The following is a 24,171-nucleotide window of genomic DNA, read 5'->3' on the forward strand; positions in this document are numbered from 1 at the left end:
ATGGATGTTGAGAAGATTAAACAACATAATTTTTCTGAAGACTTACGAACTCTAAAGTACTATTATTTATACATATATTAATGTAATGTGTGTACTACATAGTATTTTGTCTATTTAAACAAAAATCATTTTATTTTGAAAGACAAACATGGAAGCACACAAATCAAATGTTTACATATATATATGCATATATATATGCAAACATATGTGTGGGTGTAGATATATGTATACGTATATACATGTATATGTATGTATGTATGTATTGGCTATAAGGAAGTTAATTATATTTGCCAAATAACTTGGTCTCAAGAAACATAAAAGTCTCAGTCCTTAACTGAACTGGGTTTTAAAGGATTCAAACAGATTCCTCCACCCCCTCTCTTTTTTTTTTTTTCTTTCCCAGGTTTAAAGATATCACAAGTGATCACAATAAATATTTTTTCCTGTCAACTCTGTGAAAACATAGTGACAGCTCTGTTCTAATTCTTGCAACACACTTCCCTAAAGTAAAACTACTAATATTTGTTAACTTTTTAGAAAGAAGTAAAAATAAAAAACAAAACAGTCATAACTTGACAAATCCATGTTGAAAACAAAACCTTTCTTGTCTCTTTTTGGGCTTAAAGGCAGGCTTCACTTCTGCAGTTTTCTGTGGGAACATAGGTATTAACACTAAACCATTGTCTCCTAGTTGGGGTCATCATTTATGTAGCTGGTCAGTATTATGTTAATTCACAGCAGTAGTGAAGTGATTCTTTCTCAGCTGTCAAGATACTCCTAAAATAACAGTTTGGCTAAAAGAGTAGATACTTTATTTTATTACAGAGAGTAATTGTTCTGTTTCACTTCTGCTTATGTAAAAAATAAGTTTTCCATAAATTATGAAGATAAATACCTCTACAGACTTTTTAGAAGACAGATTTTAATTTAGATGTCATCTCTGAGGCAAATGTTCTTTTCTTCTGGAAAGCTCAAGAGGAAACAATTTGGAGTTTTTAGTGGAAGCTTATGGCATAAGAGATACATATAACACACCTCCCCACCTCTGTTCCTTCATTAGATAACAATAACACACTTTAGCAAAAGCAAAAAACCCAAGACAAGCAAACAAAACCCGTAATAACTAAGGAAGTTTATGGTCGTTTATTTTTTCTACATCCCACCCAATTACGGTAGCTGTTTCAAAAGCAGTTCAGCGAGTGACTAATTCCAATAGGGAATCTTGGCTATCTTAGCAATTTTCCACAGAATTAGGATTTCTTTTTGTTACTTCCCAGTTAAAGTAAAAGTCTTAGAAAATGTTAAAATAAATACGCTCTTGCAATGTGCATTGTTAATTTACTTCCTTTGTTTTCACAGTTTGCTTGTTCTTAAATGAGACCTGACAAAAAAGCACCCATCTGTGTGCTGTTTCTGCAGTTTGTGTTAAACTTAGGGACTTGTATATTTAGCACATATTGTATTTTTATACCCAGAAAACAATATCATGAAGTTTTTGAAATGTATTTAGGAAGTGACTTCTTTTTTATGTATTCTGTTATGGCATCTCTTTTTAATTTTTTTCCTCTGAAAAATTTTAAGTAAGATTAGGAACAGAGTTATCCAAAGATAATATGGTCATTTACTCACTTAAAATTCTCCTTTACTCCCTCTTCTTCCACACTGAACCGTAACATGGCTGGGATTGTTGGCTTTGGCCACCTATGGGGAAAGGACAGAGGAATACAAAAATCTGTGGCTCATCACTCTAGTGGACTGAGTAGAAATTAGCAATATTCTGACCTAGATTTATTGTTATTTCCAATAAGAATATTTGAAAGTCTCTGACTGGAATCACAAAGCTTAATTCTTTTTCTGTTTTATAAGACTCCTTCAGCTCTCACTTTCCCCCCATATACTAGTTCCAAATTGGTTTTATAAATAGAATTAAACATTTAATGACTAGAATTTGTGTTATTGGCAAATATTAAAGTATGTGTTAACTCTTCGCTAATCATGATCAAGCTCTTCTTTCAGATTTACTTTTTTTCGCTTACTTTCATTTTAGTTTTCTACCTTTCTGGCTATGTACCCAGAATCCTTCATGTACGCATGGACCATTCCAGCAAATGCTCATCCCTTCGTTTCAGTTTGTTAAATTGAAAACGTAATCCTCTTCATTTTAAAATATGTTAAACTTGGGCCCTGTCTCTGTCCTGTAGTGAGTTCACACTCATGAAGTTAACTTGCATTTCTATTTTTCACATTCCTCCACCTCCGCTCAGACCAGCCACGGTCAAGGAGGGCAAGGGAGTTGGGTTCTGGCTTCTCAAAGTCTTATAGACTCCAAAGTGAGGAAAAGACTGTGAAGCAGAGAAAGGAGAAATCGAAACCTCCACAGGAGAACTTGGAAGAACTGGAGGAGCATCGTTCATCAGAGAAACCTCTTTCGTCCTCTAGCTTGGGTAAAACGAGGGACGATCCCCGAATTAACACTGAGCAGCCTGAAAGGAAACGATCTGGTCATGAGAGGCTCCGAAGACCTCCTCTCCCCAAGATCAGTGGTGAGGTGTTTCTGAGCACTGAATCGGAAGACTGGGAGGCTAACCATAGACATCGAACTCGGAATTGGGAAAAACAGTCCAGGCACCAAGACCAACTTTCTCCCAAGGCCTCACAGAAGGCGGGGCTTCACTGCCAGGAAGCTGTATATAGAAGCAACCATGGGCAAGGTGAGCACAGAGAGAGGAAGCACAGGCCCAGGGCTCCTCCCATCTCAGAGAGTGAGGCGCGGCACCAACTCCATGATGCAGGTAATAAAGGGCAGCCTCGTTGGAAGTTCTGGTATCATGTATATACACACAAACAACTGTATTTAATAAGCATCGTAAACAACCTGTCCTTTCTCTCTGGCTTGTGCTCCTGGCTTGGAAATAAATCCTGGAGCCAAATATTACAAAAAGGTATTCACTTAATCTCAAATCTCTGCCTTCTAAGAGAATACACTCATTCCTTACAACATTCTTCCAGCTCCAGGTTGCAGTGGAGGTACCCATCCCAGATACAATTTTTAATTTGCCAAGACCATATATCAGAGATTCTGATGCCAAAGCAATGCTCTTGAGTTTCTGGTTTTGATTCAGTGAACCCAGAAGGTTTAGGAACACCACCTTCATAGTATTTGCCTAACTAGAAGACCTGCGGGGCTGGAAGTACTGGATTTTCTTGACCTCCTCTTTCCCGGCTCTAAAGTGAGAGATGGGAGAGGCAATCTCTTAAGATAGCGTTTTTCAAATAGTGAGCTTCAAGTTTGTTTTCATCAGAATCAGCTGGGCTATTTCCTAAAAATTCAGATGTCTGGGTCTTACATATGTTATCATCTCTGGAGTGCAACATGGCAATTCGGGTTTGTTTTAGACCAGGAGGTGATTCTCACGTACTTAAAGTTTGAAAACAATCGCCTTGAGTTCCTTCCTGTGCTTTAACCATCTTCAACTCTAACTCTACAGTTGGTGTTCTGAAGTGCCAATATGAGGTGAGTTCTTGGTACTTACATAAGAACGAGGTGAACATTAGTGTTAAACCTCAAATTTCTGGCATCCATGAGGCCTAACTCTGAAGTCTGTCACTGACATAGTAATGGTTCTCTCTCTTCTTGTCTGGAAACTGCCACTGTGATGTTTTCCGTGTGGCTGTACCACTGCAAGTCATAGTACTGCACTGTCTGGTGTTTTAATTAGACCGTACTCATCTCCCTAGTTGTGTTTTGCTCTCATGGAAGTTTTCCAGAGATACGAGGATTATTGGGGAAAAAAGTACCAAGGAGATGACTGTTCTTACTTAACTTCCATTACTGTTGCCCAGCCAACCTCTACTTCTGGTCTGGAAAGTAGTTTCTAGATTGCAGGTTCAGGTTGATCCTTTTGGTTCCTCCTTTCATGTTATCTCTTCCTATCATGTTAGTCCTTAAGTTTTTAAAGGACTTGGTGATAAAGAAAATGAAAATTCAGTTCAGCAAGCCAAATGAGTGTCTGCCACAAATATTCTTGCCTCAGGCTTTATGTTTGGGGATGGATGCTTGGATCTGAGCCTCAGAAGTTTCATGAGTCAAGCCAAAAAGATGGATATGTAGACAAACAGTTGCAAATTTGATATACTTTTAACAAAGAGCTGTGGGGCAGTAGAGGAGGAAGTGATAAAATCTACGTGGAGTAGGCTTTATGAGTAAGTTACACTGGATCCAGATTTAGAAAGACATGTTGGAGTCCAAAAGATACCGGGGAGGAATGGTGATTACATCGACCTCTGCATTTCTGATTCTGTGACTCCAACCTCCTAAGTGTGCTCTGAGGGCTGGTTAAATCTTTATGGCTTTCAGTACACTTGAGGGTATCTTAAACAGGCTTAGAAAGGGTGGAACTAATATGAAACAAACACTGACTCACAGGCCCTAGTACTGGAGTTATAGGCAAATGTTTTGTCTGTTTTATTTTAATAGCATAAGGGTTTAAAAACAGTGTGACTAGGCAGCTACTAAAATGGCTACAACATAGCTGCTAGCGTCTGTCATTTTATATTCAACTTACTTTGCAAACTTTACCGACGTGGGCCCTGTAGGCGTCTGAATTTGCGATGCCTTTCCCCCCCCACCTACCCAGAATAGGTCAGAAGATACATTAAAATATAATTATTAGATACTGGTGTCTATTACTGGTGGCTGTTGTGAAAGCACAGTTCTTAAAGTTGTTAGCATAAGCCAAAGTTTTATTTAACTTAATAATGAAGAAACTAGCAGGACAGCAAAGAGCTAGTTCTAAGAGCATTGATCTGCAGGACGTGGTTTTTTGTTTTGTTTTTTGTTTTGTTTTGGGTTTTTTTGCGGTACGCGGGCCTCTCACTGTTGTGGCCTCTCCTGTTTCAGAGCACAGGCTCCGGACACCCAGGCTCAGCGGCCATGGCTCACGGGCCCAGCCGCTCCGCGGCACGTGGGATCTTCCCGGATCGGGGCACGAACCCGCGTCCCCTGCATTGGCAGGCAGACTCTCAACCACTGTGCCACCAGGGAAGCCCAGGACATGGTTTTATAATTGGTTGAAAATGGAACACAGAATAAAATTGCTAACTTAAATATAAGATTGGTTAACTTTCTAAAGGGCAGTAAATCTATACCACCTTTGGGGGTAAACACCTCTATTGAGCTATTAAATTACAACAGCTTATTAATTTTCTGCCGGTCAACTTCCAGCCTCTCAGAGCCATTAAACACCATGCTGCTATGATATTCCCCAAGTGTCAGAATGGCTTATTACAAAATACTCTTGAATGGTATCAGGATCCACGTGTCATCAGATTACCTTATTCCATAGTTTGGGATAAGTTTATCTTGAGTACCAGTATTTTTAACAGTTTTATTTTATCAGAATTTCTTGAAAGGTAAGCTTTGTTTGTGTTTATTGAGGGAGATTCTTGTGTCCTCAGACTGGAGAATGATGAACGGAAAAAGATAAGCAAGAATTTGATTAAGAAATGAACGTGGAACTCTTGAAAGTATGGTCCACCTGGTTTTTTGAAAGCTGGTTTCCAAATTATGTTTGGGTTTCCAAAAAGAGGGCAGCCATCTTGGTAATTTCTTTGAATTAACTATGTTTAATAACATTTTAGAGCATCTCTGTTTTCTGTAATGACAGCCTTACACGGTACTATCTGAAGTTCCTCATTACATACTTACAAAAGCTCTTTTCACCTTTGGTACGGAGTATGCTGCATTTAATGGGCAGTTCTGTCGGTCCAGAAATCTAGTATTCCAGGCTGTAGAAATTTTCTACTTATGAGACGTGCAAGTTCCAAAGATATATCAAGAGTTCAAATAAACTCTTCTTTTTCCCTCTAAATATTTGACCTAGAGAGATATTACCTCAAAATAGAACTGTTTGTTTTTATTGGGGTATAGTTGACATATAACATTATATTACTTTCAAGTGTATATTTGTATGTATTGCAAAATGATCACAATAAGTCTAGTTAACATCCGTCACCATACATAATTACAAATTTTTTTCTTGTGATGAGAACTTTTAGGATCTGTTCTCTTAGCAACTTTCAGATATGCAATGCAGTACTTACGGTCTCCATGCTGTACGTTGATTGCATCCCCATGACATTTATTTTATAACTGGAAGTTTGTATCTTATGACTCTCATCACCCATTTTGCCCACCCCACCAACCCCCACTCTGGCAACCACAAATCTATTCTTTGTATCTCTGAGCTCAGGACTTTTTGTTTTGTTTTAGATTCCACATATAAGTGAAATCGTACAGTATTTGCCTTTCTCTTTCTGACTTATTTCACCTACCATGATGCCCTCAGGGTCCATCCCTGTTGTCATAAATGGCAAGATTTAATTCTTTTTTATGGCTGAATAATATTCCTCTGTGTGTGTGTGTGTGTGTGTGTGTGTGTGTGTGTGTGTGTATGTATCTAACATTTTCTTTATCCATTCATCCATCAATGGACACTTAGGTTGTTTCCGCGTCTTGGCTATTGTAAATAATAATAATGCAGTAAGCACAGGGTGCATATATCTTTTTGAGTTTGTGTTTTCATTTCCTTCAGATAAATTCCCAGAAGTGAAATTACTGGATTGTATGATAGTTCTAACTTTTTTAAAATTTTTGAGGGACTTTTGTACTGTTCTTCATAGTGGCTGTACCAATATACATTCCCACCAACAGTGCACAGGGGTTTCCTTTTCTTCACATCCTTGCCAACACTTGTTATTTCTTGTCTTTTTGATAATAGTTATTCTAACCGGTGTGAGGTGTGATACCTCACTGTGGTTTTGATTTGCATTTCCCTGATGATTAGTGATGTTCAGCACCTTTTCGTATGTGTTGGCCATCTGTATGTCTTCTTTGGAAAAATGTCTATTCAGATCCTCTGCCCATTTTTTTAATCAGATTGTGTTTTTGCTGTTGAGTTGTATGAGTCCTTTATATATTTTGGATGTTAGCTCCTTATCAGGTATGTGACTAGTGAATATTTTCTCCCATTCTGTAGGTTGCCTTTTTATTTTGTTGATGGTTTCCTTTGCTGTGAAGAAGTTTTTTAGTTTGTTGTAGTCCCACTTGCTTATTTTTGTTTTTGTTGAGTTTTCTTTTGGTGTCAAATCCAAAAAGTCATCTCCAAAACCAGTGTCAAGAAGCTTACTGCCTATGTTTTCTTCTAGGAGTTTTGTTGTTTGGGGTCTTATATTCAAGTCTTCAAACCATTTTGAATTAATTTTTGTGTATGGTATAGGTTGGTGGTCAAATTTCACTCTTTTGCATGTGGCTGTCCAGTTTTCCCAGCACTATTTACTGAAGAGACTGTCCTTTCTCCATTGTGTATTCTTGTCTTCTTTGCCATAAATTAATTGAACATATATGCATGGGCTTATTTCTGGGCTCTCTGTTTTGTTCCACTGATCTATATGTCATTCTCTCTCTCTCTCTCTCTTTTTTTTTTTCTTGGCCATGCCGCATGGCTTGCGGGATCTTAGTTCCCTGACCAGGGATTGAACCCGAGCCCTTGACAGTGTAAGTGCGGAGTCCTAACCAGTGGACCGCCAGGGAATTCCCATGTGTAATTCTCTTTTTAACTGCCAAGAGGTCACAGTCTTAACACCTTTCAAACCAAATAAGACTCTTTGTTTGACTGTTTCATTTGAATGCCTTCCAAGCATCTTTGATTGATATTAAAACAAAATATTTTCTCAGTTAATCTTGTGGTGTAGAGTAGGAGGCATAGTAGTGGAGAAAGTTTAGTTCTCGAAATCTGAGCACATTTCCATTGTACTTCTTTCCCCAGATGGCAAAATTGAAAGAGCAGGGCATAAGTGTGATCTCCCCTGTCGTCCTCAGCTAGGCTTTGGGTTGCTCGTGGAAGGGCCATTTCTGTAGGAGGGCATATGGTATAGCAACCTATCTTGTCCACTGACTTTTCCCAATGCCAACTTCCCTATCTAATTTTACTTATTTTTCCCTGAAATCTTCCCTTCTAGTTATGACTAAGCTAAACATAACTCAAGGAGTTTTATCTACTCTTGGGAGTGACTATACCACTGTTTCCTGACTGTCCCAGACCACTCAGAAGTCTGCGTTAAAACCAGCCCAGCTTAGCATAAGATTCAGTAGCTCTAGAGATAATGTGAAGTTGAAGTAGATTCTGTAATTCTGGGTAATCAGGTGCTAATAGACCTGAAGGTAAGAAAGCCAGGTTTAATAGTCTTTATTTGGGGAAAGGCAGATGAGTCTGTGGCTTTTGGATTTACCACAAAGCTAGGTTTAAAGTTCAAAAAGAGGCTTCATCAGATAATTTAAACTCTTCATTTGCCCAGAATTTAGTTGTATCATTTTCTTTCCTTTTTCCTCTTTTGTTTAAAGCAAGTGAATCATGTGCTGAGGCATTTTGATAAAAGTTATATTCGTGTACAGTTAATTTGATGGACATAATACACCAAACTAGTAGTTCTAATGGTAATTGCAATTAAGAATCAACTGGTAAGATTTAAAATAAACTAACAAAGGCCAGATCTCACCCAGGCTACTTATATTAGAATCTCAGGGGTTTGGATCAAAAATTTTCATGTGTATGTAAAGTACTCCAAGTGATTATAATATATAGACATGATTGAGAACCTCTAATGTAAAGAAATAGGCAACTAGGAGTAAATTTTCTTTCTCCCTTTAGTAATCCATTTACTGAAAGTCGCTATTCCAGATGGTTAATCTTATTCACTGCATTAAAATTTTTTATTATTTTTGAATGTAATACAGTCACATTTTTGAATAAGTGTAATTTATAAAGGATACAAAGAAGGAAACACCCACAATTTTAGAATAACCACTAGCATTTACCACTTAATTGAAAGTTATAAAAGGAATATATGCTGCTTATAAAATTTCAAAGTAAAAAGCCAAAATTCCATACCAGTCCCCATGTTCCTTTCTTCTTAGAACAATAGAACTCTAAGGTCATTGTGCTCTCTGACATTTCACTTACGTTACATCTTGCGTAAAATTCAGCAACGTTAAGCTGATCAGAGCTATAGGAAAGCTCTGAAGCAAGTGGGTTTGGAGGCCATAAGAGCAGAAGCCACTTGGCAGGACCACTGACTGGTTAATAGGGACTGTCACATAACTCACAGGTGATGCTGTTTCTGTTCCCTCGGAAGTAAGGTGTGCAGGGCCGAGGTAAAAAGATGGAAAGCCTCTCATCTCCTCCAGCCTTGACAGTTTAGTCTCTTTAAAACTCCAAATAACTTGCTTTTCTCTAAATTCTTTTTATTTCAGGGACTTAATCTTTTTTCACTTCCTGTTTTGCAAAAGCTTCACTTACAGTTCCTTGTATGATTTTCTACTGCTGGAGAAACTATGTGAGAGGGCAGTTTTTACCCAGCAGGTTTGGGTGGGTAACTTTGTTTTAAATGTGTGGATTACCTGTATCACGTCTTGCATGCCTAGGGGAAACAATGATTTCCAGCACACCCTACGTTGAATTTTAGAGTGGAGGCAGTATTGTCACTGTTAGATACTGAAGAAAAATTTCTTTATCATAAATTTTGCCACTTTTCAGAAAACACACTCAGTAGCCTTACTGCACCGAGCTTTTTCTAGGAATGAAGCCCAGAGGGATGAAGGAAGTGGTCTCTACTCCATCACGAGTGACCAACAGGGATCAGGAATGGAATGATGCTGAAATTGCCAGAAAACTGCAAGAAGAAGAAATTTTGGTGAGCAACCTTTTATACAGAATTTTAGGTGAATTAGTGGGTTTTTTGTGAATTGAATCAATCTCGACATTATATAATAGGCATTATAGTCCTCTCTCTGTCAAGAAACTGATACCTTTTTTATGGGTGGAAATATCAAGACAATAGGAATAACGTGTCCAGTTGTACTCACCGAGTAAGCATTAGCAACAGAATTCCATATCCCTGTCTCTCCTTTATTGAGTTCTGATAATTCTCTAAGAATCCACTGTAGAATTTGATAAAAATAGACCCTGCTCTGGCTAACAAAAGTATACCAACTGATTATCATCTTCAGGGGTGTTAATCACCACTAGTTTCAAATACCAATTTATTTTTATGAAGATTTTTTTTTTAAATGGACAACACAGATTCCAATTAAATTATACTTTTTTGTATTTTCTATACCGTAGGCTACCCAGGTGGACATGAGAGCAGCTCAGGTAGCTCAGGATGAGGTGAGTTCGTGTTAGTTAATTTGTTTAGCTGATATTCTTTGGAAATATCCCAGTTTTTATCCCAATTTATCCCAATTTTCTACCTGCAACTTTGCAATCAGTGATATTGACTGGACTTTGTTTAGGAAATCGCTAGACTTCTAATGGCTGAAGAAAAGAAAGCTTACAAGAAAGCCAGGGAACGGGAGAAATCATCTTTGGACAAAAGAAAGCATGACCCCGAGTGGAAGGTAGGGTCTGTCTGTTTGTTTTTAACTAGAAATACAATTAGAACTGAAATGGGGAGACGTTGTTTTAGGGTAAGCTCACAAATATATTTAGGATATACAAATTATCTGTATTGCATATGTGAATCTGACTTGTAAAGTCAGATTCACCATGAAAAATCATATTGAATTCTTCAAAGTAACTATGTAAAAAGTTACTGCTAAGGTCGGAAAACTCATGTCCTTCATTTTAAGACCAGCTGAGATGCAGGTAGGTGCCTCTGGCCATGAGCAATCTTAGGTTTACTATGCTTGCCTTACAGGAGAATGTAGTGTTTTCACTTGCTCTTAAATTTCCACAGTGCCCTTCTCTTCTTCTCTCAACTTTCCCTGTTTGCGTATACTGCCTTTCCTCCTTGATCATGTGCAGGTGTCTCTGTTTCCTCTGACATCACTTGACCCATGGCAGACTGACGGCCATTCTTATCACCAGCAATCATTGCATATGAAACCCTCTAGCGTGAGCTTGAACTGTAAGCATCCCCTCGTTAATCAGAAATAGTAGACAGAATAGTCAGCGACTGCTGTTCATTCTCCTGTAATCTAATTGTTGTATATGGTGATTGCAAGTTTAGTTGAACAGATCTTACTCATTAGCTACTGTGTGCAAAGGACCACTCCGGACTTACAGGGAAAGACAAAGATAGATTTTCCCCAGAATAATGTGTAATGTAGAGAGGAAGATAAACTATAGACAGCTAACAGATACAAGGTCAAGCTGGCTGAAAAATGCAAAATGGAAAAGCAACAAAGGAGCGGGGGTGAGAATTCATATAGTAAAGGCTTTTAGGGAGGGAGTTTGTACTATGCTGGAAGGATGGAGCCAGGGTGTGTGTCCATGATATGGTTGATGTTTAGCACTGTTCTTCCCCTCCCCCCTTCCCTCCCTCTCTCAAACAAAATCCTCCCTTGGGTCTCTGATCCTGTCACAGTCTCAGCATGTTTTGAGGAAAACAAAGACAGAGAAAGCATGATAACAGTACCTCTCTACTATTGCCTGTTGCTCAGTTACCTAGTTGTGAGTCTGAAAGCGGATGAAAATATTATTTGCATGTTAATTATTTAATTTATCTCCCTCCTGTACTCTCTTAGTAATGCATGATTTTTCCTAACAGACATATTTCATTTTGGTAGAAGGGTTCCCAAATGCTTCTGTTACATAAATTAAACCATAAGTAGTTGACCAGGAGTTACTCAGGTTCTTTGTTAACTGTGAGGGAGTAGGTATTTTTAAAGATTGCAAATCAGGAAAGGAAGAGGGGGTAGACCACATTTCTAGCAGTATCAGGACTTCTGTCATCTCTAGATTCTGTAACTGGTGCTGGAATTGTTTCTCTCCTGGAAAAGTTGGCATGAATATGCCTTAGTTTCTGAGCTTGAAAATTACCATCCCTAAGTCAGGTGTTCAGAAATAAGCTTAAGAGCATGAAGCTAGATTCCACAGACTCTGGGAGTCCTGCCAGTTCTGTTATTGAACCAAACTTGGGTCCGCTCACCCATGTGCAGTAAAGCCACTCTACTGACATTGGGTTGTGGGGAAGGAAAGCGCAGCGTTTACTGTAAGGCCCCCTACCAGTAGTCTGGGACTGCTAGTACTCAAGAAGCCTGAACTCCCCGGTGGGTTTCAGGAGAGCATTTTTAGAAGGCCTGGGGGCTGTGTGCTCATGGTCATCAAGTAGTTAACATCTTCCATTTGGTGGGGGTTTTCACATCTGTAAAACCACTCAGGAAATGTGCACCAGATACTGTTACCTAGGTACTTCAGGGAGGAGCTAAGGCAGAGAATATGGGGGAGGGGCGTCTGTCCCTGGAAGGCGTGATAGGGTCCTGATCAGTTATAGCTCTCCTCAGCTGCTGTGCAGCTGTTCTGTTAATAATGGGTGGCCAAGCGCATCTCTATGGGGGATCGTGTTTGTGTGTGTTTAGCCCACTCATCTGGCTGTACTGAAAACCTGCAACACACTTTCATGATTATATATTTTTTTGTCTCTGAGTGGCTGTATTTAAAAATATTTTAAGTTGCTCAACTGGATGTAAGTAACCTGAAATTCCTAAAGGAGAGTTTCATATCATTTAGATAATTAATAAATCTAATCTTTCTCTGTTTGTTTGCTGTTTTCTGTATGTGTGTGTGCTTTTCTTTCCTTTTTTTTCCCCATAGCCCAAGACAGCTAAATCAGCACACTCAAAGTCAAGAGAGAGTGATGAACATCACCATTCTAAGAATGACAGGCCAGCACGGTAAGATGACACCTGAAAAAGGGAGTGAGGAACTTGATCTTGGGGTGAGTAAGGAGATGTTGGCTGCCTGAAAAGAGTGTTTGTTCCTTGGAAAGGAGATCCAGAAATCTGCAGTTGTAAGGTGGTATCAAGTCTTGCAGGGTTATTTTCAAGCTTTGTTTTCGGTTTTAAATTGGGTTGAACGAGGCAAATCAGGAAGACGGAGAATTTTACAGAAGCTGGGGTATAGAAGGAAAGATGTACTTTTGGTTAGGACCAAGTTCTTGTCTCTGGAGTCACTGAATTGACTGCCCTCAGCTAGGAAGGGATGAGATTAACCATTTTCCTAAGTAAAATCTCAGGTTTTAAATTTTTTCTGAGTTTCATGGTCACATTAGTGTGTGCATGACATTTACATACACCTAAATTCATTTCTCTGTGAGTCTCAACGTCCTAGGCAAATACTCATTTGAGTCATTGCAGATTGTTCTAAATCCCACTAGATCAAATAGCTGTGGCTATGCTATGTATACTTTCTGACTTCTCTCAAGCAGTCCTAGGTCATGGTTACGGAACGTCTGCTGTTTTTCCACTGCAGGTTCTCAACATTTAAGTCTCTGGGGAAGCAACCTTTATTTTTTCTTTATTTCTTTCTGTTGATTTTCAAAGGGAAATTGATTGGAAGAGGAAGAGAGAGCATTAAATAGAAAAAGACAAAAGTAACACTAAATCTAATATTTTGAAAACTCTAAATTATTGAAACTTTGTATTTTGGTCCTGATTATTAATAATATATTCATTAATTTTTTTTTTTTTTTTTTTTTTTTTTTGCGGTACGCGGGCCTCTCACTGTTGTGGCCTCTCCCGCTGCGGAGCACAGGCTCCAGACGCACAGGCCCAGCGGCCATGGCTCACGGGCCCAGCCGCTCTGCGGCATGTGGGATCCTCCCGGACCGGGGCACGAACCCGTGTCCTCTGCATCGGCAGGCGGACTCTCAACCACTGCGCCACCAGGGAAGCCCTTCATTAATTATTAAAACAAAAATTTTATCACACTGAAAAGTATACACTGTTGTTGCCACTCATTGCTCACGCTTAAACTACGAGACTTGTTTCCTTGAAGAGAATATAGTGTCCTTAAAATGCCATACTCTACTTTTAAATCCATGGGCTTTCAGAAGATAAATACGTTTCAGAAAATTATATCAGGTTGCAAAGCTTTTAGGGCAACAGTAGTGTAGTTTGTCTAATTGTATAAAATTGGTTCCTCTTCCAGCTTTTAGTTCTGCACATGCCAAATGCCTTTTAAAGCAAATTTTAGAACTACATACTTCAGCTTTATTTACATCCCTGCAACAGCCAAGGAAAATAAGAAGTAACTAAACTGTTCTCAGTAGGTAAATAGGTGTGGCATATTATGCTTTTTTTAATGAAGGGAATTAAAATCATCTTTAGAGTTAGTAATTTTGCAGTCTTCGAAGTCCTTGGGCCTTTTAGAACACCTTGGCACCTTGGGCTTTTTTAGAATAACTTTGACAGCCTATGATAGAACAGTCTGGAATGTCTATTTAAAGGATTTATTAAAGTTGAAAACAAGTTTCTGGAATGTAATAGGTACTCTTTAAAATATTTGATGTATTTGATTATGAATAATCAAATGATCCTGTGTTAAAAATGGCTATTGTAAATGAGTGAGAAGTGGCCTATGACTAATAGAACTGAATTGAATTAAGAGGAATGTTTGTCTTTAAATAGCTTTTGCAGAAAGACTATATATGGCAAAACAAAAATGAATAAGAATTTTATGAAACCTATATTTTCATAGTTAAAACTTAAAGCCTATTATCTTATTATAGGTATCTTATACAACTAATACCAGAAGGTATGCTTTCTGGTTAGAGTCTGCGGTTTCCTCTTTCATATTTAATCATGGTGGAAGTTGAGTTATCCATTTGTACAGAAAGAGCTGGTTTCAAGGGTTGAGAAACATGGAGCTTGCTAGTTCAAGACGTTTACTTAAGTGTAACAGTCATGGTTAAAAGTCATTTGCATTGTCTATTATAAGATTTCTAGTCTAAAAAAATAGAGAACCAGTAGGCAATCTGAGTTAATTCCAATTCTTTGTAATTGGAAAAAGTTTCAACCCAAGTTCCAAATTGTTTTAACTCTAGGATTGTATATTAATAATACTACTTGGTATTTTAGTTTTGCATTTTTCCCTTAGAAAAACTTAAGGATTTTATAAATCTCATTTAGTTCCTACAGTATTCTTATGAATATGAAATATATTTGTCTCCCTTTCCTCATTTATCAAGTATTTATTGAGCACCCTAATAAATTGTCCAGAGCTAAAGTAAGCAGCAGTCAAAAAAAGTTGTTTCCTGCTCTTATGAAATTTATAACCTAAACAGATAATTATACAAATAACTATTATGATTGTGTTAAATGCTAAGGATGAAAAATACAGGTTGTTAGCAGAGCATAAGGAGACACTTAAACTAGTCTAGGTGTCTAGGCGGGCTTCTTAAAGAAATGAATTTTGAGTGAATTCTGAAGCATATTTGGCTTTATCACTATTAGCTTAAAGATACAAATCATTTCATACGAGCAGTTGGAAACAAGTAATCCTAATACATCAAAAACTGTAGAACAAACTATTAGTTAACAGGATTTTTCCAACTTTGGATATGAATACCCTTAACTGAAGTAACTGTCTCCAGTGTAACAAATAGTTTGGTAGGACCCCTGGAAGCAATAAGGCAAGATTTGTTCTCCGTGTAATCAAATATTGAACAAAACAGCACACCAAGAGAACTGAGGGCATTCTAGATTCGTTTGTTTATCCTTATAGGGGGGATCCTAGAGAACTCGTTGGTGTCCTATACTTTGTTTCACTCTTTAGCATCCCTTTCCTTGATGATGAGTTGATGGTGAGGCAATAAACATAGAGTTTATTGTTTTTGTTTTTTTGCGGTACGTGGGCCTCTCACCACTGTGGCCTCTCCCGTTGCGGAGCACAGGCTCCGGACGCGCAGGCTCAGCGGCCATGGCTCACGGGCCCAGCCGCTCCACGGCATGTAGGATCCTCCCGGACCAGGGCACGAAGCCGTGTCCCCTTCATCGGCAGGCGGACTCTCAACCACTGCGCCACCAGGGAAGCCCAACATAGAGTTTTTTTGACAGTACCAGTTGGCTTGTGTTTCTCCAGTTTCCAGTCACCTAATGAGGGTATTAAAAAGAGTACAAAATAGAGCCTGCCACCCTGATTACCAATCCTGTTTTCTTGAGCCTAAGTTACTTCTTTAATTAACTTTCTTAATTCTGGAGTCAGATTGCTTTGTCTCAGCTGTCCCTGCCAAGTGTTATGTTACTTTTTAAAGGCGAATGTTATAAATATCCATGAATAATGAAAGGAAAACACTGATTTGATTTCTAATATTTGTAAACAAATGGTTCAAAAAGAAAAACAAGAAAAATGCCACGTTATTTGTTACACTTATATTTATCATATGTGTATAAAAATGTAAGAAAGTATAAAAACATATGCCACGTACCATTTGAAAGTATAAGGAGTATGTGTGCTTGTGTGTATGTGTGTGTGTGTTTGTATAATCTTGAATGCAGATAATGCTAATGATAAAAATACACACCTATGTAGCAGAGCATAGTATAGTAGTTAAGAGCACTAGTTTTGAAGTCCAGTTGAGTTTGAGCCCTGGCTCTACCACTAACCAACTGTGTGAACTTAGATCGCTTACCTGATCTAACCTAATCTAACTCTAAAATATGTGGATGATAGCTACCATGCAAACTCATTCTGAAAGTTGAGATTGTCTCTGTAGAGCCCATAGCATAGCCCTCAATATATATACACATTTACATCCGATGCTGACCTCTTCCAGACACTGACTACCCAGGGAGATACCTACTGCTTGGGTCAGGGTGAGAAATTTGAACACTTGTCCTCATTCTTATATGACAGAACCCATTATACCCAAACCAACCATAACTTTCCAAACTTCAAAATATTTATGCTTTCCATATTGCATATATAATTACACGACGCATCCTACAACGTGGCTGTATATTTGGCAGGTCTTAACCTCATCTGGTTCCATGCTTTAACACAAATGTTGAGCATACCTTTAGGAAACAACCACCAAAAAAAAGGGAGAGATTTTGTTCTATCTTTATCAGTGCCAAATGTCTGTAAAAATTTATGTTATATAAGTAAAATAATACAAAGTTTGGAGTATTAAAAGTTTCCCAATTTATTTTTACAGTTTGTCTTGTTTTGACATGAAAAGTCGCACATGTAATTGGTATCACTGCCCTTTCCTTCTCTTAAGTTCTACTCTGCCACCTAGTGGTGTAAGGAACTTTGCTCTAAATTTTCTGTGTTGGCCAGCGTCCCCTCTCTGTCCTCCCTTCTTACCTGCCTCCCTCTCTCCCCTAATTACTTTCTTCCCTTCTATCCTTTCCTTTCTTTCTCTTTTTCTTCGTAATACCTACCAAAACAAAGTATACTTCTCATTAGTGGCAGTGATAACATTAATCTTTGTTTCTCTAGCCCTTAGCACAATGCCTCACACATATTAGGTGTTCAGAAAATATTTGTTTTCATTGAATTATGTGCATCGGAACAAAGGAACAGTAAGATTAAATAATTTATCCAAGGTCATGTAACTGGCCAGGAACTAACATGAGGATTCTAAAATATTCTGGCTTTGTATTTCTACTGAAAATGTCTTTGCCAAGAGATCCAGTGAGAGGTGGAATTGTTGTCATTACTCCTTAGAGTATCTCTTTAAATTCTAACTTTTTTTCAGGCCACTACCACCTACCATGACAGAGGCTGAGGATTTGGATTACACTCATTTTACAAACCAGCATAATTCCACACGTCATTTCTCAAAGTCAGAGTCTTCTCATAAAGGTAATAAAAATATATATGGTCAGGTTTCAGATCCGTTTTAATAATCCTCATGCTGTGGTGGAAAAGCCAGATGCTGTCTTATAGATCACTAGAGTGGAAAAATAAGTTATTCTTCCTCTTGGAAGATCATTGTAATAGTCTTCATTTTTTGGAAAACAAACAAAAATGATTAAAAAACAGAAAGCAAACACCTTAAGCTGAATACAGGACTTTTCTATGTACAGTTAGTCGACGCTTGAACAACACAGGTTTGAACTGCACAGGGGTTCATTTATACATGGATTTTTTTCAGTAATAAATATTACAGTACTACACCATCCATACTGGCTGAGTCTGCAGATGTGTATACAGAGGGCCAACTATAAATTATACATGGATTTTCAACTGTGCAGAGAATCAGCACCCCTAAACCCCACATTGTTCAAGGGTCCGGAGAGAGTTCGTTCATAGCTTTTATCAGATTCTTAAAGGGAGACTGTGTCCCGCATTTAGATCTACTGGGCTTTTCCTGTCTTGGCTCTTGTTTCTCATCTGCCCATGATTCTCTTAATTAGATTAAAATACGCACATACATACACACATCACACAAAACACATCACATGGAAGAAAAATGGGACAAAGAACATGAGAAAAAAATACGAGATCTAAGTTGGACCAGATCTTTAAAATGAAAGGAATAATCGGGTCTAGTTCCTCTACTAACCATATGCGTTCCCTTAGATGTATTTTTATGACAGTCATAAAATGAGTGAGGAAAATGTAGTTTCTCATATTAATTTGCTCATCGAAAAATGGAGGTGATTTTAATGGTATCAGCATGGTCAGGATTATATGAGTAAAATATATGAAAGCAGATTGCAACAGACTTTACAAAGATTAGGTCTTATCACTTGATGTTTGGTTTTTTTTACGGTTTTTGAAGATTTATTAGGTGATGTTTTCATTATCCTTTCCCAAATCTAATGATTGCCTTCCCGAACTTACTTAAATTTTCTTTTCTGAGGTGATTACAAGATACCATTGCACAGGTGCAACTCTAGACTAATTAAACTAGAATTTCCGGGGGCAGGTTTTGCCAGACATTTGTATTTTTTTAAAAGCTCTCCTTCTCCTGCTTCCCTATCATTCTGTCATTCATCCAATGTTGACATTAAGACAAAAAACATTACTTAAAAGATGAGATTAGTTGAATATTATCAAAACAACCCATACACTACAATTTCCATTGGTTGGTGGCCTTTTTACCATCCCTTGTTTAACTGGAGGAAGTTCATGAGGTTCTTTCTCAAATTATATACATGCATCACTTTTAGGAGGTGCCTTCCTGTCCTTGACATACATTTGATACATAATATTAAAATAACACATTGATTCTGAATGTAAATTCAACCTGGTTATCTGCAGGAGATTGGCTCCAGGACCCCCAAGGATCTCAGAATCCTCAGATACTCAAGACCCTTGTATAAAATGGCATAGCATTTGCCCCGCGTCCTCCCCTAAACTGTAAATCATCTCTAGATTACTTCCAATACGTAATACAGTGCGAATGCTCTGTAAATACTTGCAAACGTATGGCAAATTCAAGTTTTGCTTTTTGGAACTTTCTGGAAATTTTTTTTCTGACTATTTTCAGTCCATGGTGGATGGGGAACCTGCAGATATGGAGAGCCAGTTGTATTCTTACAACCAAAAACAAACAAAATATGAACCACTTGAAATGCATATAAATATAGGTAAATTATTTTACCTGAGCAGGGAGAAAAAGTGTCTCAGAGATTTTTCCTTCATCGTTTTTCTTCTTTTTTCCTTCTCTCTCCAGGTTTCCATTATAAGCCGTAAAAACCTAGGAACCTGCCTTGAAAACGGACTCACTGTAGCAAAATTACTGGATGATACAGAATGCATTCCATGCTTATTTTTTTCTCCTATATTTTGTATTCCTCAGATTTATCCTCAAGTGTTTTTTAGACCATAAATAATTTTCATTCATTTAAAATGTTTTGGTTATTCCTGATCACGTGGGCAGTACAAGAAAATCTAGCTTCTGAATATTGGGCAGTACAAGAAAATCTAGCTTCTGAATATTGGCCAATATATAGTATCTAAGAGCTCTATAAAATGCCATTTTCGTTAGGTATGGAGTATTGATATCTAGGGAATAGGCTTTATTTAGCAATTAGAATTTTGTGGAGATAATGATCAAAGTAACACAATGTTTGGATGCAATGCAGAATAAAAGAATATAAGAAATAGCTTTTTTTTTGGTTCATTAGTGTATGATATATTAAAAGACAGAGACATTTGCTTTTTACTATTCAAGGAAAGAAAAAAAATCACAACCATAAAATATTAAAAAAAAAACAAAAACCTGGAACAGTTGAAATATGTAACAGACTACCAGGACTGTAGAGGTTTTACGTATCCTTACATGCCCTCCTGGGAAGATTGGCCTAGATGTCGTTCACTAACACCGTCGCTGCCATTGCCTCCTCAGTAGCAAGGCTTTCTGAAGCCTCTGGGCATTGGACCATCTATTAGTATTTACTAGCAAAAATTTAATTCTGTGAAGTTTTAACTAAAGTCTGTGCAAAATCAACTGAAAATCGAAAAACTGAAAATGAAAAATTTTGTATCCCTTCTCTTACTTTACATTTACTTATAAAGCCGAAGGGAATGGAATTGGAAAGATGTTTCTATACATGGTGCTGCCATCATTTTCTGTAGCTGTAAGATTGATCATAGCAGCATATGTTGGCAACCTCTCAAAAATATTTTGTGTATCTGTCAAGAAGTAGATTAATTGGGCATGAAGTTGATAAAGGGGTTCTTCATCCAACTATTTGGTTCTACATATTTGTTAATGACACAGGGGCATTGGATTCCTTTTGTGCCAGACCTTTAAACCCCTCTTCAAGAAATATGGAATTTTTTTCCATCTTCTAACCTCATGGAAATGCCTCTTTTCCCATACTAGTTAGTTAACGTAAGTATCAGTCATGCTATATATATAAATAATATCCTTTCAGCCTGACTTCCTGTTATTTTTCATTGTATGAATCTGACGTTTTTGGCATTTTAGTGTGATGTTTGTTTAGGAAAGAAATCTGTGGGTGACTTGAGAAAAACGGTTAATCCATTCTTTTCTGGCTTCTGTTTGCCTTATCTTTTGAGATAGTCTTTAAAGTTGGGCAATATTCAGGAAGCTTTTTAGACTAGTTTCTCAGAGCAGATTTGGGTTTTTCATTTTGAGAAAGATCTTTAGTTTCATAAAGTTTTTGGACTGTGTGAATTTAAGTAAAAGATATCTAAGAATTAAGTTTTGGGAAAATGATAATCTAGAAAGAAACAAAACCCTTAAGGATGTAGTCATTTCAGAAAATTGGGGAAAGGAAGAATAACAGGACTTTGAATGTCCAGGATGAAATGAATGAGAAAAAGTCTTTATTTAAATAGGCAAGGGCAGACCAAACGGAGACCCTAGCCTTAAATCAAATTCCAGAGGGTGGTTTCAATATCCAAAGTTTAGGTATTGTTGATTTACAGTAATGCTATATTTTTCTTTGTCTGCCCTGTGATTTTGCTTCATGTTTTAAAAAGTTTTTTATGGTAGCTTTAAAGGAAAAAAAACAGTATATTTTTACTTGAAAATCAGGCAAATGGGCAACATTTGCCATATTTTTATTTTATAAATGTTTATTTTTCTATCTCATACAATGATCAGTTCTTCTTTTCAAATTCTACGTTTCTCTTGCCTCTCATGTATTACTTCATCCAGTCGTATTTATTATTGTAAAATGCTAACTGGATATATTTTACTCAAAACAAATGTCAGGTGAGTTAACACGTGACCAGGATGTTAGTGTTTCAGCTGTCTTAGTGAGTGACCAAAGGTGGTATTTCCCTCGTGACACACAAATTCAGCATCTGTATTGAAAATTTGTTTTTTTTTTTAAGGTTTTTAAAAGATTAGAATTTTTAAATATTTTAATTTAATTTAATTTTTTGTGTAAAGCAAACACTTTAAGGAGTATCAGAATAATTCTTTCCCTGTGAGTAAGGAGACAGATCAAATTCAACCAGTCAATTCCTCTTACTCTCATTCAAATAGTGTAATTGTTATCTTTGAGACTATAGGAGCAACTAACAATTGTATTTTAAGAAACTGCCAGACATTCTTCACTGTGTTCTCTGCTTTTCACTTTGTCATTTTTATATAAATGTGGAAGCATTTATTTTGTTCCTGTTCCTACTGCTGGAACACATGCAATTTAATTTTTAAGCCCACAATGTATTATGCTTTAATGTTGTGATGTAAACTAATACTTCTGGCCTTTAGAAAATCTCTCTGTTTCCATACCTGTGTTCTGTGGAGACCAGGTCTCACTGACATCAGTATCACTGAATGAGCACAGTGCGTTGTGGAGCCTTATCATAAGGCTACTGGACATGCACACCCCATTGCCGCAACCTAACTTTTTGTAAGTCATCGCCTGGAAGCAAGGTTAGATAAGGGTAAGATTAAATGTTCTGAGTTGAAAATAATGTGACTCTACTGTCTAACCATTGTTAGACATAATTTTATTGGGAGACTGGACGGTTGCTACACATGCTTTAAAATAACACTGCAATTTTTGGAAGGTGACTTTGCATACAAAGTCTTGGACTTACTATTTCCCAAGTGACTTTACAACAACCAGCAGCAGACTAATGAACTGCAGGAAAGACTATATGGTTTTTGATCATAGAGAAACATCTAAATTAGAAAAGATACGGATAGATGCTCCCAGGAGGAAAACCTTTTTAGAATGGCAGTGGCCACTTGGATCTAGATCAACATATTCCATAATGCGTGAACTTGGGCCTGTGTTCCACTGGACTCACGAGGAAATTAGGAACCAGACCTGTTTTCCCCTTTTCTTCTGTACTGTGGCCCACAGTGGGACTGGACCATGAATAAATCCGTTGCAGACATTGTCCGTACCTTTTGCACAATCTTGGGACTTTTCAGTATAAAACTGATTAACTTTCAACTGATTATTATTTTTCTTTACTACTGTCAAATGTTCTCTGAATTTTGTCTTGTGCCAGATTGCTCTTTGGAAACACCTGGTATAATATGGTGCATTTAGTTTACCACATAAGTGGTTAACACTCTAGGGCCTTGATTTTTAATGAGTGTTGTCTTTACATAAAAATCACGTTGGGGAGTACCAAGATTATTCCTTTATTCAGTGATGATCTCCTTGAAAGATAACTGTGGTGATTGGCTGTAATATCCTCAGCCACATAAAGACGTAAGACCCCTGTGTAAGCAGCTTTCTGAAGGACTGAGAACAAGATAGAACTTGCACTCAAAGGCTTTTTTCCCTTTTGGGAAAGCACTGTTTGTGTTGGGGACGTTAATACGGAAAAGGGAATCCTTCAGGTAGATTTCACTGTTACATACTGTGCTATATTCTGATAATACTGACTTTTTAGAAACAAGCATACAGAAATCAAAACCTGCTCTTTGAGCGAAAAGGAAAAGAAACAAAGACAAAAACATTTTTGGAGTACTTTGTCCATTGCTTACTGCTTGGAGTCAGAGAAAAGTTAGATAAAATGATCCCATTTTTCCTCCTATCTGGTGGTGCCTGTGAGTCTTAAAGCCATAACTGCTTATCTTACTGGTGATAGGATCCTTCTTTTCTCCCTAGTCCGTAGTAGGTCATCTGGGCAGGGAGAAGCAAACTGGAGACTGGCCTGATAATGCTGCACGGGGCACCCAGGGTCACCCAGCGTTCTCTGGGAAGAGTCTCTTTTATCCCTGAGGATACATAATAAGACTGTTAAAGGGAAGAGTTGAGGCTGTTGTTACTCTTGCCATTTAACTCTCATTAGAAATGCTGAATTTATTTCTAGAGAAATCAAGAAGGAAAGGGTAAAGTAGGAAATCCTCACTTCTACAGTCACTTTTCTTAGGAGACCTGCACTGTATGCCAGCAATGTCTGTGAGGAGCAGTATTGCCTTAAATTAGTTTGATTCTGACCAAGGTCAGTGTACTGTATTTCCTATATGTGAACGACTGTCAACTCTCCATTGAGATATAAAATTCACAGGTGAGCCCCAGACATCCTCATCATCAGAAGCTTTGGACATCCTCACACCAAGCTGTGAGTGACGTCCACGCTGATAAGTATGTCATTCCATTTCAAATCGCCTCTCCATCTGTGAATGAGCAATGGCATGACCAAGAAGGCTAGTAGTAGGCGAGAGCGAATTTCCTGACAGGATTCTTCAGGTGATCACTTCCTAAATAATTGAGAGTTGACTGTCCTCCTTTTCTATGGCTACTGTGTAGAAGATATTTCCAAAGGTTCTCTTATGCAGTGTGAAGTCATTACGTTTTGTAAGAATTTCACCAACACTCTTATATATTAAAATGCATACATTAACAAAAAAAGAAAACCAAACAAAACAGAGACATTTACTCAAATGGGAGATTTGTTGATATGAAGAGTGTTTGTATTTTATTACTTTTAA

At 37.7% G+C, this 24,171-nt stretch overlaps 1 protein-coding gene across 2 annotated transcripts in view; it reads left to right on the forward strand.

Annotated features, from left to right (window-relative positions):
- CCDC50 (coiled-coil domain containing 50) overlaps positions 1 to 23,825 on the forward strand; it is a 64,415-nt gene extending 40,590 nt beyond the window's left edge. Inside the window, exons 6-12 of one of the 2 annotated variants that reach the window (XM_079923281.1) lie at positions 2,265 to 2,792; positions 9,635 to 9,750; positions 10,182 to 10,226; positions 10,352 to 10,456; positions 12,654 to 12,733; positions 17,542 to 17,648; positions 19,468 to 23,825. In XM_079923281.1, coding sequence (XP_079779407.1) covers positions 2,265 to 2,792; positions 9,635 to 9,750; positions 10,182 to 10,226; positions 10,352 to 10,456; positions 12,654 to 12,733; positions 17,542 to 17,648; positions 19,468 to 19,487 — 1,001 coding nt within the window. In that variant the 3' untranslated portion in view covers positions 19,488 to 23,825. The remainder of the gene's footprint in view (positions 1 to 2,264; positions 2,793 to 9,634; positions 9,751 to 10,181; positions 10,227 to 10,351; positions 10,457 to 12,653; positions 12,734 to 17,541; positions 17,649 to 19,467) is intronic. The other variant, XM_079923282.1, reaches the window with a different exon arrangement.
- Positions 23,826 to 24,171: the final 346 nt, after the last annotated feature.

The sequence above is a fragment of the Stenella coeruleoalba genome, assembly GCF_951394435.1.
Source record: "Stenella coeruleoalba genome assembly, chromosome: 5".
Taxonomy (NCBI): Eukaryota; Metazoa; Chordata; class Mammalia; order Artiodactyla; family Delphinidae; genus Stenella; species Stenella coeruleoalba.